The sequence below is a fragment of the Columba livia genome, chromosome 7 (genome assembly GCF_036013475.1).
Source record: "Columba livia isolate bColLiv1 breed racing homer chromosome 7, bColLiv1.pat.W.v2, whole genome shotgun sequence".
Lineage (NCBI taxonomy): Eukaryota > Metazoa > Chordata > Aves > Columbiformes > Columbidae > Columba > Columba livia.
The window spans coordinates 5,421,851-5,439,765 of record NC_088608.1 but is presented as its reverse complement, the minus strand read 5'-3'; the positions used below and the strand labels follow the sequence as shown (position 1 = coordinate 5,439,765).

Below are 17,915 nucleotides of genomic sequence, written 5' to 3'. Positions count from 1 at the left end.
TAATTTATTCCCCAGTTATCTTTCCATCACTCCCTATTTTCTCTCCTGAAGTTTTTTACAGTGGGAATGTGACTTGGGTGTCGCATTGTCCATGAGACACTGCGTGGAACCTTGTCCATAGGTTGCAAAACGGGCTAAATTGCAAATAAAGCAAAACATGCAGATGGATCGTTTAACGTCTAATGCATTTGAACTAAAAAGACTAAAAAAAATCTGAAAGTACTGTAACTGTTGGTATTATGTTCAGCATTCCACACATTTATTGATATAATTACTTTTTACTAATTTACAAATAAATACCTACTTGTCTGCCTTTAATTATTGTGTGCCTCTTCCTCCCTTGATAGTCAACAACTTCCACACTATCCAGATATATGTCAACCCAGTACACATATTTATTGATGAGGTCTAGTGCAAGAGCAGTCGGCTGTTCAATTTTAGAGTCTACTATCCACGTCCTGTTCATTCCATCCATGTCACATCTCTCAACCTTGGCAGTGTTCCCATAGTCTGTAAAGAAAAGCTTTCTGTTGAAAGAAAACAAGATGATGTAAGTTGCAAAGGGTGTGAGCAGAGTGTAAAGCTCCTGGTGGCTCTGTGCAAACTAAGTTTTTGTTCTTCATCATTTCAGAGTGTTCACCTCTCGATCACCCATAAAACCCATATTGATAATCATATAAATAGAAAAAAAAAAAATCACTGTATCTTCTAACAAATTTGCAATTACACAGAATTTTCTTTCAAACAGAACGTACATAAGTTCTAAATACATTTCCTTACACCACAGATACATAATTTAATATTTGTCTTTTAAATGGATGGTATTCATACATCCGGAGAATACATTGCAATCTCAAATATCTCTTTAAGTATTATTTGTACAAAATGGCAAGATAGTTACAAAAAGCAGAGTGGCCAAACCACAAAGCACTTACACGGTTTGGAGAATAATTCATTGCACATAAGGAATAATAAATACAGTGAGCGACACTGTCAGGTTTTTGGAAAATACATTTCTAAAGGAGATGCTTTAGTCTGTAGTGCATTGGTACCCAGTCTATGTTTCCACAAATCCAAGGAGTCATTCAATCCAAGAGTAAAGGGAAACTATCAAAGACTTCAAATTGCTACTTAAGCTTCCTAACCTGATACTTGATTAGCATTCACCAGGTTTAATACACACAAATCAATTTTGATTAACCTGACAATATTTTAACAAGATTACCTATTTGGGAGACTAAATTACACTTGCAAGCTGGAGACCACCTTGCCATGACTTTAACATGCTGTAAAGAATAATCTGATTCGAGACTGAATATTACTAAAACTACTCTGAGAATCAGGATTTCATTTTCTAAATGAAGTGAATTATCTCCTGGTTATTACCATTAATAGGAATAACATTGGATCAACAGCATACAAACCTTCAGATATCTTTGTGTTAACCAGTAATAATTTATAGCCTTGTAACCTCTCGTAGAAATTCACCATTGTGTATGTTTTAGGCTGGAAAGAATAAATATTTGCTAAAGAGCCAAATGATACCCATATCCTTTATCATTACCATCTTCAAATAAATAAGATTATATTTTACATGTAGTTGAAGTGTTTCATGTGCCAAATATGTAAATTAAAATGCATTAAAAGTATTAAAGACAGTAGAATTATCGATAGTATATGTACAGCAGCTGTCAAATGCCAAAATGAATTGATCACAGAATCATAAAACAGGGCTTGAGGAGAATTTGAAAGGTCATGTAATCCATCATCAGGCCATAAGGCAGAATAAACTTTACCTATAACATTCCTGAGGGATAACTCCATTCCTGACAGGGATTTCTATTTGTCAAAATCATTTTGAATTCCTGTCTTGTCCTTCATTGTAACTCTGTATCCCAGCTGTACTTTAAGAACTTTTTAAAAAGCACATGCTTAACATTCAGGTCCATATAAATCAAAATGTTCACACTACAGATGATGCACAAAATAAAAATCATGTCTGCAAAGCAAATGTTTAATTTGGAATGAAAAGATACACAAACTGTGTGTATATATATGTATATACACATATACATATGTGTATATATGTATTTCATCAGCAATAACAATGACAACACCTGTAAGTTGCTAAAATATTACATATACTCTAGTCTACAATCTGTACTCCTGGATATTTGATTTAGGTTATTTAATGGAATTTTGTATCTCAAGACTCATTAATTCAAATAAATCAAATAAAGCTGATTTTGCAGTCACAGAACCAAGTGGGTTTGCTGTGATCAGGCACATGCACACGTGTGTGTATATATATATATATACACACACAGTGACTACAAAGGCCTGATGCTTGACTTCATACTGACTCTTTACTTGATTCCTTAATGCACTTTTCTTATACAAGATTCAAGATTTCTACGCAATCACAAAAAAGACTAAAATACAATTTTGTATGCCAATAACAAACAGATACAGTAAAGAGAATCTAATTTAAGATGCTTCTCCAGCTTTCAGGGATAGGGCATAAATTCTTTGTTTTCTTAATATCTGTTTTATATTAACACCATTTGTGCTAGGAAGATAGCATGTCTTCACCTGCAAATGACTCTTTTCATTTTAAAAATCATTACCCTTCTTCTGACAATAATAAAATTTTATCTTTTAATGTAGAGGTAAGAGACAGAACAAGAAAGTAGTTGCCTAACGGCTGCCATATGATCAAAGCATTCTGGAAATTAAATCAAGAAAATTAAATGCTCTGCCATGTAATCTTGAAATGCAATTCTGCATTTAAAGACTAATGCAGATTTCTTAGAATGAGGTTTAAATCAGAAATGCATTTATAACACATGAAACTGACCCACAATTAAGCTGTATTTCCTTTGCTTTGTGAGTTCTCAAGGATACACTGCAGTAGTATTCATTTCAGCTCAAGATTAATATTCCTGCTCACAAATGGTGCTGAATTTGCCTATCCATTTTAAGCAGAGAATAGTGAAATATTTTTTCAATTCACAGAGCAGTTTTCTGAGGAATAGTGGCCACATGCATTCCCTGACCAGCCCAAGCACCGTGCATTAGTATTGACCTCAAGGGACCAGCTCGGCCAGGGACAGAGCTGTGCTCATCACAGCATTTATTTAATGAGACTATCGATGAGGAGGCGCATTGAGGCTGCTATAAAAGAGGAAAAATTTGGCACTATAGACTTCTTCATGCATAGAAATCCTGAATATTCTTTTAGGTCTTTGAAACTCTACAAACCTCATGTTCTGCCCATTGCTAACCAAGGACCATCTTCTTCATCAAGTCCAGGTGCTTTGCAGGCATCCTGTACTGCTCTTTTTTTGCAGCTTCTTAAACTCACAAAAGTACCTCGTTGTTTTGACCTTATGTTCATACAGAAGCTCTCCCAGAATGGCTTTATTGTCCCAACAGTTAGGAATATACATCTAATAACTAATGACAGTATCGTTAAGGCTAAAGTATACCTAGTGAACTCTGCAGCACGCTTCTTTGTATTCAATAGTTCTTTTCACCTGTCTTCACCCCAAAAGTATTTCTCGATGGCAATCACATTCGTTCACTCTTCCTCGTAGCTAAGGATAGGCAAAGAAAGTCAACCTTTCTCATCTGATAACACAGGCTCTTTATGTTGCCCTTCCGTGCAGCTATTCCAATTATAGGTCATGTTATTGAACATGTGTGGTCAGCACTGGACGCGCTGTTCCAGAGAGGAGTTTGCCGGTGTCTGTACAACAACACTGTAACTTCCCCGCGTCAGCTGGAGATTCAGCCATCACTGGATAACATTGGCTATTTTCACAGCTCTATTACACTCCTGATTTACAGCCACCCTCTCAACAGCTATTACACACATCCTCCTCCCTCTGCTGGTTTCCCAGGGTTTAGCTGACTTTCTCCAGCCTACAAAATACAACCCGCTTCATAACTTACCAACTTAAGACTTCAAAAGTTACGCTTGGAGTTTTTCCAACACGAGTTTGGTTTCAGCTAGGAAAACAGAGGAAACATTCCCTCCGCATCTGAGCAACAAAAATCTCTATAACATTTTAAGACACCCTCACTGACGAACCTACTGACTACAAATACCAATAACGTCATGTTTCCAAATAGAACTAATTCCAGAGAAGAATGCCAGCATGAGACAGAAGTGACAGTCAACTTCCCAGTCCCTGTTCTCATATCAGTGGTCAGAGATGATCTTTCCTTTATTATCAGGCCCCAAAAAGACAGAAGGGCCTCAAAAGGTCTGCTGTTCATCCCCAACAAAGACATCTGTCCTGGATAGACGCTTCCTTTCAGACCCAGATGTTATAGTTCAGCTGCCAAACACTATACACCTCCCTTATCACTACTGGTTTTGTCCAGCAACTTCTCTTTCATCACTTGCTTTAGTTTTTCAAGCCTCCTGTCACCGCACTCGTAATCCACCTATTTAACTAGCAAAGAAAGAAATACACTTTTTTTGTAAAGCTATGTTTGGCATTTGGATGACTGAAAACTGTTAATTTCTAATGCACCTACGAAGCCAAATACTATATAAGCACAATCAGATGTTTATGGGAGCAAATTTCACAATTCTGCAACTCTCTGCCAAAAAAATCCCACCACCCATGTACGGAACAGTATTAAAAGGTATCATGAAATAGTTTTCCATTTTTTTTCAAACAGATACAACTGTGCTTCACAGTTGAACATATTCACATGCCATTATTAGTATTTTTCATTCTTTATTTCCCTCCTCAGTACCTCACTGCCCTTTGTAACAGGACGAGGTACAATTGTCACTATGTCCAGAAGCCCATCTATTCAGGCCTCACACTCTAACCCGTTCCCACTTCTTGCTCCTTTAATTCCTAGGTTGGCTTTTAAACCTCAAGTGCTCCTTCAGTGGAGCTATGGAAGAGGAATGTATTGCACAGTAACCTCAGCCCCTTATGAGGAAAAGCAAAACCCAGTGTCAAGCACGCCCAAACAGAAGAGAGGTACAGAAAAACAAACCTTCATACATCTGACAGTGTGGCGTGATGTGAGACCAAATGCAAGAGTGAAAGCTAAATGGACTCAGGTACCAAAACACTTCAATCACGGGTGTGTCCAAATTACACACCCTCCCCCCATTCTATGGGAGGGAAGATGTGGAATCCTATAGAGTTACCTAAAGCTCATATGTTAACACTACTGTCAAGGTGTCCCAACCAGTGGCAGCTGCCACATAGTAATGAAACGGCAATGCCAGGCAATGCCTCTGGTCTTCTCTTATCAGAGATAAAGATGCGTTAGTGTAAGCACTACTTGGTAGGAAAAAGATAAAGATTACAAACGCGGAGACATTTAAAGGGTAGCACCTTCTACTTAAGCTGAAGAACCAGAAGAGATGTTCTTCTGGTGCAATCACAAGTCCAGCAGCTTCATCTTGAGAAGGTAGGAACTGCTGTAGCAGATTTTGAAGGGAAGAATGACAGAACTTGGCAGTTCTTAGAGCAGAGTCAAATGCAATGCAATATTATCCGAGATAAACTATTATAGTACATATAGAAAGAAGGCTTAGATAAAGTTACTGCCATGGACAAGACCTATCCAGATTTAAGTAACAGGAGCTAAGAGTAGAAAGAGCAGTGATTAATTTTCAGAAATTACACTGAAAGGATCATTATCAAGATAGAAATCTACTAAAACTGTTCTGCTGATCTTTGGAAAATGGATGAGTGACAACAAGTTAGAGCTTTTTTCTAATTTAGAAGAGGGAATAATACACTGTGAGAAAAAAAAAAAAAAAATCTGAATTGCAGTAACAGAAATGGGGTGCAATTCAATCACTTTAAAACCTAACAAGAAGACCATTGGCACTGAGTGGCACCAGCCAGATGGGCTATAGGACAAACTGTGATCACAGAAAGATGCACGGCAGAATAACTAAAATCATGGGTACTGTGGTAAATGGGGAACCTTCTTCAGAGGTGATCAAAAGACCTAATTAAAAGGACTATGTGAAAATACCTGTGAGATTCCTCACTTGTAAAATTAAAGATTATGGTATCAGGTGATCTACATACTGAATTACCAAAAGGAGACTGCCATGCAGTTCTGTATCTGATTTCTACCACATTTAATCAAAATGAATGTGATTTGATTTTATTTAATTTACACTGCCTTTAATTAACAGTATGCTTTATAGCCTGGTCCTGGAAGCTTTTCCCCTCTATTGACTTTTAAGTTGATTTCTGGGTTCAATATTTTTCTTTTTCATCTTCATCTAAAGCAAAACAAAAAACAAACAAAAAAAATCAGCCACACTTGGACCAAGCCCATTGTTGGTACTAAATGAGCCACGTCCCTTAGTGAACCAGACAAATTTTAGGTACGTGAACAGCACTATTTGCTGTAAAGCAATCGGCACATTTGGGGCAAAGGCAAAATTCTTCCTAGGGTGGGAACATAAAAGTCATTGGATTTGGGCATTTGGGTTCCCCCCTCACTTCTTTCTAGCACAATGCAGCATCCACCACCTTGAGGATAATTTCCCATTGCAATTCACAACATTTTAGGGCATATAGAAAACATCAGGCTCTCTAGTAACATGCCTTAATTGTTGTGACCGATTTTGGAAGGAAATACTGGACAGACATTTTTTGTACTACAAAGGAGTAAAATTGCATCAAAGCTCCGCCGTGATTTCTGCAATGTAAGGGAGGGCAGATGTTCCAAATGTTCCCGGTATGTTGGAACCCTAGCAATGGGTACGTAAAAGTAAAGTAATAATGGTTTCTCCCCAGAGAGAGCTGCAGATTTAGTGCCACACAGGAAGCAGCACAGGGCCGAGCGGCAAGTAAAGTAAAACCCAGTTAGACAACTCATTTTCAGCCGAGCGCAAATCGCTGCTGGTTGCACAACAGAACACAGGCAAAAATCAGCAAAAGCTCAACTCAAATGCCTCAGGGAGGACATCTGCAATGAAATATCTTGCTCTGTACACAGAAATCACCAGCTCAGACAAAGGTTTTGTTACTTGCAGTAGCAGGGATGGCAGTCTGGGCAGCAAACAGGGTGAGCGGCTGTGAATTTGGGGACGAATTAAAAAAAAGAGCCAATCTGGTTCACTGGTAAAGTAGCTACAAATTGTCATGATTTGTGGTGTTCTTATCGAACGGAACAGCACAATATGGGGGAAAGAGAGAAAAATCTTGCAACTGTGTCTCTTCTTTTTTCTTCCTACTAAAACTGTCTCTGTACAAAAATACACATAGTACAAAGCTCAGCTTGCCATTAACAGGACTCCCCCAATATAATTTCCTTACACAGAAATATGTATTTTCAGAGATTTACAAAGTGAATGTAATGTGATAATTCAAGACTGTGATTTGTTACATTGTTACAATGTTCTACTATCGTTTTAGCTTATTAAAACTAAAACCCTTGTAGAGTTTTTCAGGATTAATCCTGAGGGGATAAAGCCTTCACTTTCTTTTGGCTGAGGAATGGCAATCAAATACATACAAAATAAAGCTTTTAAAGGTCATAATGAACCTTGAAATATTCTGTCCCTTCTGTTTTCCACCCAAATCTGCTTTCTCTGTAGGGAGGGAACTGCAAATGACTCTCCAGAGCGCCCATCTACCATCGCTGGGTGCAGCAGAAATAATATATGATAGTGAGATGTACGGCAAACTTTCTGTCTTATGATGTCTTTTCACAGTTTCAATTTTCTCTCGCAATATAAACTTCTTCACACTCAGAGTAAACATGCAGAAAACCCGTATCAGCCCTACCATATTGTCTGTCTTGCTTCACTTACGAATAGGTGCGAGTTTCTGTACATGCTAAAAAAATGCACGGCTGGAATATAACACCAATAAATCAAAGACGGACACCCACAGAAATGAAAATTCAATTCATAGGTTTTGCTAGAAGATATTAATAACAAAGAAAAATATTCTTTAAAAGATTTAAAAGTTTGCCTTGCACTCATTCTTGTCATAGTGAAGTCTGTATTTTTTCCCCTATTGCACAAGAAGATTACAGCTGTGAGATGTACACTTGGAAAAAAATGCATCCCTTAATATACATAAGATTTACATTTGCTTAATCTGCCTTCTATCTGAATACAATTCCATATCCTTTCATGAAAGCCATATAATTACCTTCACTAATTCTGTGCAGCAATTGCACATTTTCATTGTATCTCTTCTGAACAAACAAATGCCTCAGTTTTGGAAATTTATTCTCAATATAAAATTTTACTAAGTTAAACATTACCTTTTATGTCACTTTTCCATAAATACATGCACAGTTTTAATAGCTGCTATTTTTAATTGAAAGACATTGCAGATGCATTCACGGATTCATTATGGGCCCTGATCATTAGTATTTCATTTGTCAAGTTATTGCCATTCATCTGAAACTGTGTGGATTCGGATTTAAATCAGATGCAGAAATCTGGGAGTCCTTTCAGACTGTACATTTACTTGCCCACGTGTTACTACCAGCTCATCAGCTCAAATAAGAATGAAGAAACATTGATTATTCCCAGTTTATCACAAACCAGCTGTGTCAAATCACTGTGATGATGCACAGATAAAACTCAAGTGTTTTAAAGACTCTCAAACTGGTATGTAAAATGGTTTATATCATCACTTAAGTAGACTTTTAACATGACAGTCAAATAGTAGCAAGAAGTCTTTGTAATATTTTAAAAGTAATATATATAAACCCCAAACTATTACACAAACAGACTTTTATATATTTATAAAACGTGTGTTTACTTTGAAACCACACATATTGCTTTTAGCTACACTTATATATATAACTTTGACCCTGGAGAGAACATGATGATTAATATAGTTCTTAGATTATCCTGAGTAATTATTTCTGAGGATTAGATGGCTAATTTCAACTGCTGTATATTTTATCAATATACAAGATGCAATCATTGGAAAACAGGTCTGACATATCTGTCAAACTCAACTAGACATCTGTATTTTTCATGTAATTTTTTTGTATTATTCTGTTTTGAATTATTTCTGGAACAACAAGATGGTGCCACTTGACCCTTTATAATATTTACAGAAACCAAAATACATAGCAGAATAAGCATACCCAAATACTTATTTTCAAAGATTTAATTAGAATTGTACTGAAGCTCTTTCGCAACAAAAAATAAACATGGTACTTTTCCTGAAGCTATTTAATTTTCACAATGTATTATTATATGCAGTCAAACCCTATTTTTTTCTTCCACTTAATAAACAACCTTTTCCTTTAGTTGAACAGAGACAATTTCTGAAATTACTTTTTAAGAATAGGATTCTGGGGGGAGAGGGGAAGTTTTCATTATTGTTTAGCACCTGTAGGGAAAAAAAAACAACCCCTGAAAGTGTGTCTGACTTGCAGCCTGATGAGGAAAATGCCCAGAACTTGGTGGGTTTAACTTCTGTCCTAAAGCCAAGTTCAGCTCCGGAGCAAATCAGGACAGCAGCAGCACTAAGTGGCTTTTTTACAAATGACTGTCTAAACACAGAAGGCTTTTATTTCCCAAACACAATCCCACTTCTCTGGTGGCTTTTCTTTCCCAGAATGTGAGACATGGTCCTTTCAAACCAGCCTGAGACACAGCAGCTTTATGGACTGTTATGGCTCTACGAAATGCAAAAATTCTACCCGCTCAGTTTTCAGATTTAAAATCATGTTTTCTACATCACCTACATCTACCACTATACAGACATCAACTTTAAAATATGTATGTTTTATCTTGAAATTTATGATTTGTTGATCAGCTTTTTCTATTTAGAGTTACAGAAAATGAAAATGGAAGCATTTTTGCCATATTAATTTATTTAAAATTTATTGTTAACGTGAAAAATAAATTATAACAGTTCTTCCGCTTTGGTATTTTACGACCTATACCAGATTAAATGTCAGTAATAGCTGGCATTTGAGAACCTGTCTCATCCATCTTACACAGAAAATGCTACAATACTCATCATTATATAGGATTATATTAAACTAATCTAAAATCCACAGTTTGGAAGCTTGAGGAATCTCAGGGCTCCTCCTTCACCGGTTGACCTGATGAAAAGCTAGGATTACAATTAGAGGTGTACTCTTTAACTCCCCAAAGCTTCAGCCCCCTGTTCTGAAAAGTGATGATTTAAAGTCAGGATGAATTAGCAGTGGACAGCACGGACGGGGATTTCTCTTTTCCAGCCGATTCATAGAAGAATATATCAGTGGCCATTATAAGCAATGAGGTTTCTAACTTTGAAAATGACAATACTGTATACCGCTGGAAGCCGGTTCGCTGTGGGAACCACTACTGTATTATTGTTTTTATTCTTACTTTCTCATCTAAGTGTTGCATTTTGCCACAGCTATGAGAAGTCCCATATGGGTTGCTATACCAAGGGACTGTGTTAGTGCATTCACAGAATCACAGAATGTCAGGGATTGAAGGGACCTGGAAAGCTCATCCAGTCCAATCCCCCACTGGAGCAGGAACACCCAGATGAGGTTACACAGGAAAGTGTCGATCCACAACCTCCCTGGGCAGCCTGGTCCATTGTTCTGATACCCTTACTTGTACGAAGACAAAGGCTCTGCTGCACAATAATTAATTTGTCAAAAATTACAGTTTATATTTAATATGTATAATTTTCATTTATACAGAAATATACTTTAAAGAAAACTTTACACATGCTTATGATTTTCCCATATGCCAAAGAGGAGTAAATCCATTTCATTTTGATCCACACAAGCAAACACTGCTAACACAATAAACCCTTACTCTAGTTTAAATTGTGCATATGACTATTAAGCGCAGTGTAGAACAGAAAAGGGACAGCCTGTATTTGACAGCAATGGACACAGCTGATCTTCACCTCAACAGGCAGCTTTCCTTTGGTATGAAGCAGTAAACTCTGCAGGCTGGGAATTACTACAATCTCATTGATGATTCGCATCTGTGAAATGCAACAAGGAGCTACTCAGGGCTCACCAAGGAAAAAAATAAAAAGAATGTATCTACTCAAATTATAACAACTGTGCAAAATGAAATAAAACCAGATTCTCATGCAACGCTTCCATGTTCCTCTTTAGAAACCTTCTTTCTTTAATGTTTTTTTGTAAGGTAATAAATTCTGACGTGAATACTAGAACTCGCCCTACATCCTGAGCTTCTGATCAAATATCTCCTGCTGGGGAGATCAGTTCAGATGCTGCTGCTCCGTGCAGGGCTTGTTAACAGCACATCTTCATGCGGGTCTGTAGAGCCCATCATCTGCCCAGCCAATCTCAGCAACATCTGAATTATTTGATGCCATGCCTCATTTTGGCATTCGACAGCAAGTAAAGAAAACCAGGCCCTTCTGCTGCCCAATTAACTGCCAACCAAAAGTCATTTTCTCCCACAAATTGTACTTGCAAATTAAATTAAGAAACAAACAAACAAAAAGATCATAGACAATGAATTATCATGTTAATAGAAAAAAAAAAGTATGCTTGTACAGAATCATAATATTTGGAATCAGATTCGAAGTATTGTATTTGCAGTATTTTAGCTCTTCTGAGATCAAAGACTCTTTAAATCTTCGTGATATTTTTTCTTAAGGTGTTGCAAAACAGAACTTAACTAAAGTGACAACTAAATCGGTTGTATTCCAACACTGAGAAGGCCTTAGTGGTTTTGCTGTTGGTATTCTGTCCTTAATCTTCTAACCTTTAATTTGCAGCAGCTAGTCCCCATGAGAAGACAGAATTACGCACAATACTACTAATAATTAGTGCCTAATAAGAAACTGCTGGAAAACTGTGTATCTATGCAGAATTTAAAGCAAATGAAAGCATATTTGGAAAAACAAACAAACAAAACCAACCCACAAACATATCAAGAATGGAATTTCAATTTTTACTTCTAAAAGTTGCCACAACTGAGACCCCACTGATGACTTGTGACATTACAGGTTATATTTCCACTGTGGCAGAGAATTTATACAAATAGTAATCATTCAAAAACATTAATGTGTGCTGCTTTAGTTAGCAAATATTATCTGGTTTAGTGAATGTTGTCAAGAGCGGAAAAACATTTCTATACATGGTGGTATCTAATAATAAGCAGATACCGATGGAAGTGCAACAGTAAACTAATAGAGGTTCTGACTTTTGATGCTCAAAGTGATTTTAATTGAGCTGAGACATGGAAACATGGTATCACACATAGAGTCATAGAATCATTTTGGTTGGAAGAGACCCTCATGATCATCAAGTCTAACCATAACCTAATTCTAGCACTAAACCATGTACCTAAGAGCCTCATCTTTATGTCTTTTGAACCCCTCCAGGGATGGTGACTCCAGCACTGCCCTGGGCAGCCTGTTCCAACGCGTGACAGCCGTTTCCATGAAGATTTTTTTCCTAATATTCAATCTGAACCTTCCCTGGTGCAACTTTAGGCCTTTTACTCTCGTCCTATCACTTGCTACTTGGGAGAAGAGACCAACACCCTCATGCACCTACATTAGTGAAATGATGGAACAATCACGTTACTCTGACATTTTTATGGCAAGTGACAAGATATAAAATAACAGCTTCCCCTGGTTGAGCATCGGCACCAAGGTGGATTCCCTGGCTAAGGAGATCAGAAAGGAAGCAGTTATGGTGCTTCTAAGGGGGAAATTGAACATATTGCCACATCTTTTTTTTCACTACCACTTACCATCACATAATCATAAATTTAAGGCATGAGTCAGCAGTTCACACAGCTGTTTGGAATCTGTGATATTGTCACTTTTGCTCAGCCAAGCTATGATAAGAGGTTATTTTTAAGATATTATTTTTTGGTTCTGAGGCTTTCTGATACTTTTGAATTCATGGCAATGACTAAATAGACATAACTTCTTAAAGCTGCATTATCCTCTCATTAAAAAGAACTTTTTTGCCTATGACAGTGACCATCAAAAGTACTTTTTCCTGTGAGTCTATGGACACATAAAGTTTGCTTTCAACAGCGTACTGCCTTGTCTTCCCTGATAATTTTCTGTAGACATTAATCGATTCTTGATTAATATTTGTTGAGTCCCATATTCAGAACACTAGTATATTGGTACCAACTACATAAACTGTATTCTGACACGGGTTATTGAAGGACAGCAAGGTTCTTTCCCTAATGACCCCTTACATGAATTAGACACATCAGGGGAACAGCTTTTCATTCTTTTTAGTGCGAACAAAGATTTGATAAACAAAGATTTGAATATTCACGTTTCACTCATGTATTTGTAAATACTAAGCTGTGATGTTTACCTCAGTGTTTGAAAAGTATAACGGCTTCCAGTCCTGCAGAATTCTTATTATATCATAGGAAGAATGACAAACAGTTATTATCCCTCATTTATATAAACTTTATTTATCTATAAGTAAAATATGGTCGGGGGTATTAAATCCTTATCCAAAATTACACCTTATCACAAGACTCATATTAATGTCAACTAGTCAGAGTTAAATTTAATTCACTCAGAGAATCAACGGAAAGTATGAGAAGCTTAATAAGGCGATTTCCCCTCTGGAAGAAAACAAAATCTGACTTTTCTTAGTACAATGCTGATTAAGATCCAATATCAACAAACCACAGGCATAGAACCTGACAGTCAACTTCATTTTTTTTTTTTTAATATATTTTTGTTTGTGTTCATAGCTGTTCAATGAACAGCATGTGGACAATCAAATTGCATTCTTATAGTAGTTTGAAAACTGATAAAGAATTGTTACTGTTCGTGACAAACAGGGACATGGATTAACCCATTTTACATCTTTTACTGGCCTTTCCTATCTCCTATTTATTCAAAAACATTTACAACTCTTCCAAAGGTGAATGTTTTACAAACTGCTGTAACAGTACTTCTATCTTAAATAGTCTTGAAACATACAGTCTTAGCGATTACTCCAAAATAATTTGTGCAAAACAAACTTCAACCACAATCTACAACTTAAGATATTGCTAAGAAATACATACTATGGTTTTACAATATCGGCAAAGCAGATTGGTGGCTTCTATTCCCATAGTATTCATAGGCAACTTCTAGTCCTGTTTTATCTCACCCTTCATAAGGATTACAAATACTGCCCTTTTCCTTGTATATTTTGCTTGACGAACAATTAGTATCCAGTATTAATGAATTTGGTTTGAGATTTTCTGGAAGCTGTCAATTGCCATGAGCGCAAGGCATGTCCAAAACTTGAAAGATCTGAAAGATGACTGAAATTTCGCTTATATGTACACTTTGGTAGTTGAAATTTCCCATTTCACTTGAGTGGATCACACCAATATATATTTGCTAAACCATCTGCTGCTATTTTCCACACAAAGCTGGTCTTGTTTCAAGAACACTGAAAATCTGTCTTGTCAGGAAAATGTTCTTTATAGAAAAGCCATAGCTGTTAGATACTTGCCATACCTGTTAGAGAATTTTGAACACAAGCACTGAATTAAACAAGAGACAACGGGAAGCAACCTGGGAATCACGGGATTAAAGAGGCTTGATCAGCTGATGCAGAGGCACAACATCCACTTCTGCCCAAACACACCATTTAATTTATTTCTAAGATGTGGGCAAAAGGCATTAGTGCAAAGTTATACATTTTCTTTGTTCACAGAAATGATTCAAGAAATAAAGAAACAAAGACTCACAAAAAGAGCCCTCCTCCCTCTCTCCCCTAAAGAATGCATGAAACAACCAGCCAAATAATTTTCCCCAAGTTATGTAACGACCGAAAAAAGACTATTTCAGGGGACTATTGGGAGAGGTAATGAGAGCACCACTATCTATTTATATCTGGCAGACACTTTCAGCTATGAGGCTGTGACTCCTGCTCCACACCTGCTTGTTCTCTGGGGGCAAAGCACAGTGTGTGACAACATGTTCGGCATGGAAAGAACTACAGAAAGTCACAAACAATTACAGACCTAATGAGACAGAAAACTACAGGCCATTTTACTACTTCCCTTCTCCTCCTACTCTTGTCCACTGCTGGGCCTGGCCCCTGCTCACACTCAGAAGGCGTCGTGGAGAATCATAGAATCATTTAGGTTGGGAAAGACCTTTAAGATAATCGAGTCCCAACAGCTAACCTAACACTGCCACGTCCACCTCTAACCATGTCTCTAAGAACCTCATCTACGTGTCTTTTAAACCCCACCAGGGATGGTGACTCCACTACTGTCCTGGACAGTCTGTTCCAATGCCTCACAGCCCCTTCTGGAAAGAAAATTTCCTAATATCCAATTTAACCTCCCATGGCACAACCTGAGGCCATTTCCTCTTATTCTATCTCTTGCTACATGGGAGAAGAGACCAACCCCCTTCATGCTAAAACCTCCTTTCAGGTAGTTGTAGACAGTAATAAGGTCTCCCTTCAGCCTCCTTTTCTCCAGGCTAAATCCCCCAGGTCCCTCAGCTGCTCCTCATCACACTTGTGCTCCAGACCCTTCACCAACTCCATTGCTGTTCCTTGGACACACTCCAGCAATTCACTGTCTGTCTTGTAGTGAGGGAAATGGAGGACCTGCCCCCATTTTAACCACAGCCACAGGTTAAAAAATCACCCACCTGAGCGGGTCTGCCCCAGGCTGAGCACGTTACCCAGGAATGGGGCCACACGGTCCCTCCTCATGCCACATTTCACCTCCTAATCTGCTGTGATCCAGTCCCCAGATTGCCAACTCAGGTAGGAAATCTCAGAAGCAAGTCTGAAGCGAGCACACAAATCTACTTTTCCATTACTTCTGAAACACCAAAAATGTAGAGATGTATCTGCAGCCCTGACTCCCGAGAACAAAGAGAAAGAGGCAGGAAGTCTGGAGGACATCAGTACACCCCAGTGACACCTGACTACACCACTCCTGTAACAATTCTTTTAAACACAAACCTACCCTATGTAGAATTAGACAGGAAGATAATTTCTGAAAATGACCAAAATGAAAGAATTGCAGAAAAAGGAAACAAAATACTTTTCTGGCTGGCCAAGTACAGGATAATACTTATGTGCAAATAATTAGATTATGCCAGTATGATCTGATGCATTGACAGCTGAGCTCTACAAGATACCTCACAATTTTTAATATCAGTTCCAAGACAATTTTCACACCCGAGGAAGATAAGATATGGCTCATGTCATTAAAAACAGATGAAAAATGGGATTCCAGCATATTTATGATGCCCCTCACCTAGTCTGACAAGTTTTCATATGCCCAACATGTGTAAGTGTTCACTAAGTCACTCTTCCCCCGCTCCAAGCAGCATTGCATTTTAAAGCTAATTAATTAATTAATTAGTTTCATTAGCTGATCAACTATTTAATTTTAGGAAAAGAAGAAATGATATTGAAACAAATAATAATGCTGAGTACACCACATCACGTCACATGTGCAGTGGTGGCAGCAGAAAAGGAGGTAAACACCTCACACTGCGCAGGGAGCCACATGCACCAGAACAAGATTTATCAATGGAGATATCTTTTATTAAAGCAACTGATACTGTTTGAGGAGAAGATTATCTTTCTGGTAGACAACCCTTCCAGCCTGAAAGCATATCATGGTGTGTCTACGTGTCACGAAGGTTTAACTTCTTTATTTTAAAAGAAAATTGATACACGCTGAGTGTTGATCAGAACACAGCCTTGTGGGTTTTGGAGTGGGGGAGCAGGGGGATGTTTGTTTGCTTTACAAAATGAATTGAATTGTCTACAGGCTAAATTAACAAAATATATTTCAAGACTATTTTTGTTATACATTATTCTATTTGCTGTCAGAAAAATAATGAATATCTACTTTGCATATTAATTGCAATAGCAGTTAATTTACTCTAATCAGCCTGAGGTGAAGGGAGCACAGATTAACTTGAGGGGGTTTTTTTCCCCCACTTGGTTTCAACATAATTGTCCTTCTCTGACATGAATAATCTTACAATCTCCAGCAGTATTTTAATCACTCAAGTTCTTCACTGTTCTCTGTGACAAGGTGGAAGATAGCCTGGGTTGGGATGTACAAGACACCTCCTGCTGCAGAACAGTTATTTCATTTCTTATCTTATTAAAAGATGTGTTGCTGGCCTTTTCACATTTTATTCCAGAAGAGGGAAAAGAGAAGATCAGTAAAGACACTACTTATATTCTTTAAAGGTGTTCCTGTGTTCAGCAACCAGTAATTGCTTGATGGGACCTGGCAAGGGATGTGCTTACTTGCCAAGGCATAATGGAGAGGGAGCAGCAGTGACAACCAGCACAGAGCATACGGTGCCCAAATCCCAATGAAACCCACAACATAAAGGATAAGACTTAGTTGTACAGATGATTTTGAGAATTCCAATTGCTTTCTTCTCATGTCTAAACATCTCTAAAATCTAGTCTTCATCCCTGGGAGGTCAGATTCAAACAAGCATTCACAACACGAGTTATGAACCCCAAGTCCCTGCACAGCGACTAGAGGGAGTGAAGCACTTGAACTAGGATGCACAGTAGCACTATTCAATTGCAATGCAAAACCACATCCTTTCTGTTATTGTTGTGTATTTTTTTTTTAATTAAACTGGTAATTGAGGCTGTCCTATATGCTGAACTCAATTAAATATGCCAGGGTATGTTGAAAACATGCTCTCAAAACTCTGCCACTCAAAATCCAACCTTGAACATCTAATCTGCAAGCATCAGACAGCTGTAAACACGAAAGAGATTACCACCTGAGCATCATGCTGTTAAATACGTTTTGGAAAAAGCAGCACTCATTTCGGTATCTACATAACAACTGAGAATCTGAGAACAATTCCAAGGGTGAGGAAAAATTGAATCAAAAGAAAGCGGACATCGAGGAGGGCAGGACATGTCTTTTGTTTATTTGTTACATTATTCCT

The 17,915-nt window shown here is 37.7% G+C and overlaps 1 protein-coding gene across 9 annotated transcripts in view; it reads right to left on the bottom strand.

Moving 5' to 3' along the window:
- LRP1B (LDL receptor related protein 1B) overlaps positions 1–17,915 on the bottom strand; it is a 687,728-nt gene that overhangs the window by 269,947 nt on the left and 399,866 nt on the right. For all 9 annotated transcript variants that reach the window (XM_065070319.1, XM_065070313.1, XM_065070311.1 and 6 more), the window contains one exon: positions 305–527. In XM_065070319.1, the coding sequence (XP_064926391.1) occupies positions 305–527 (223 nt within the window). The remainder of the gene's footprint in view (positions 1–304; positions 528–17,915) is intronic.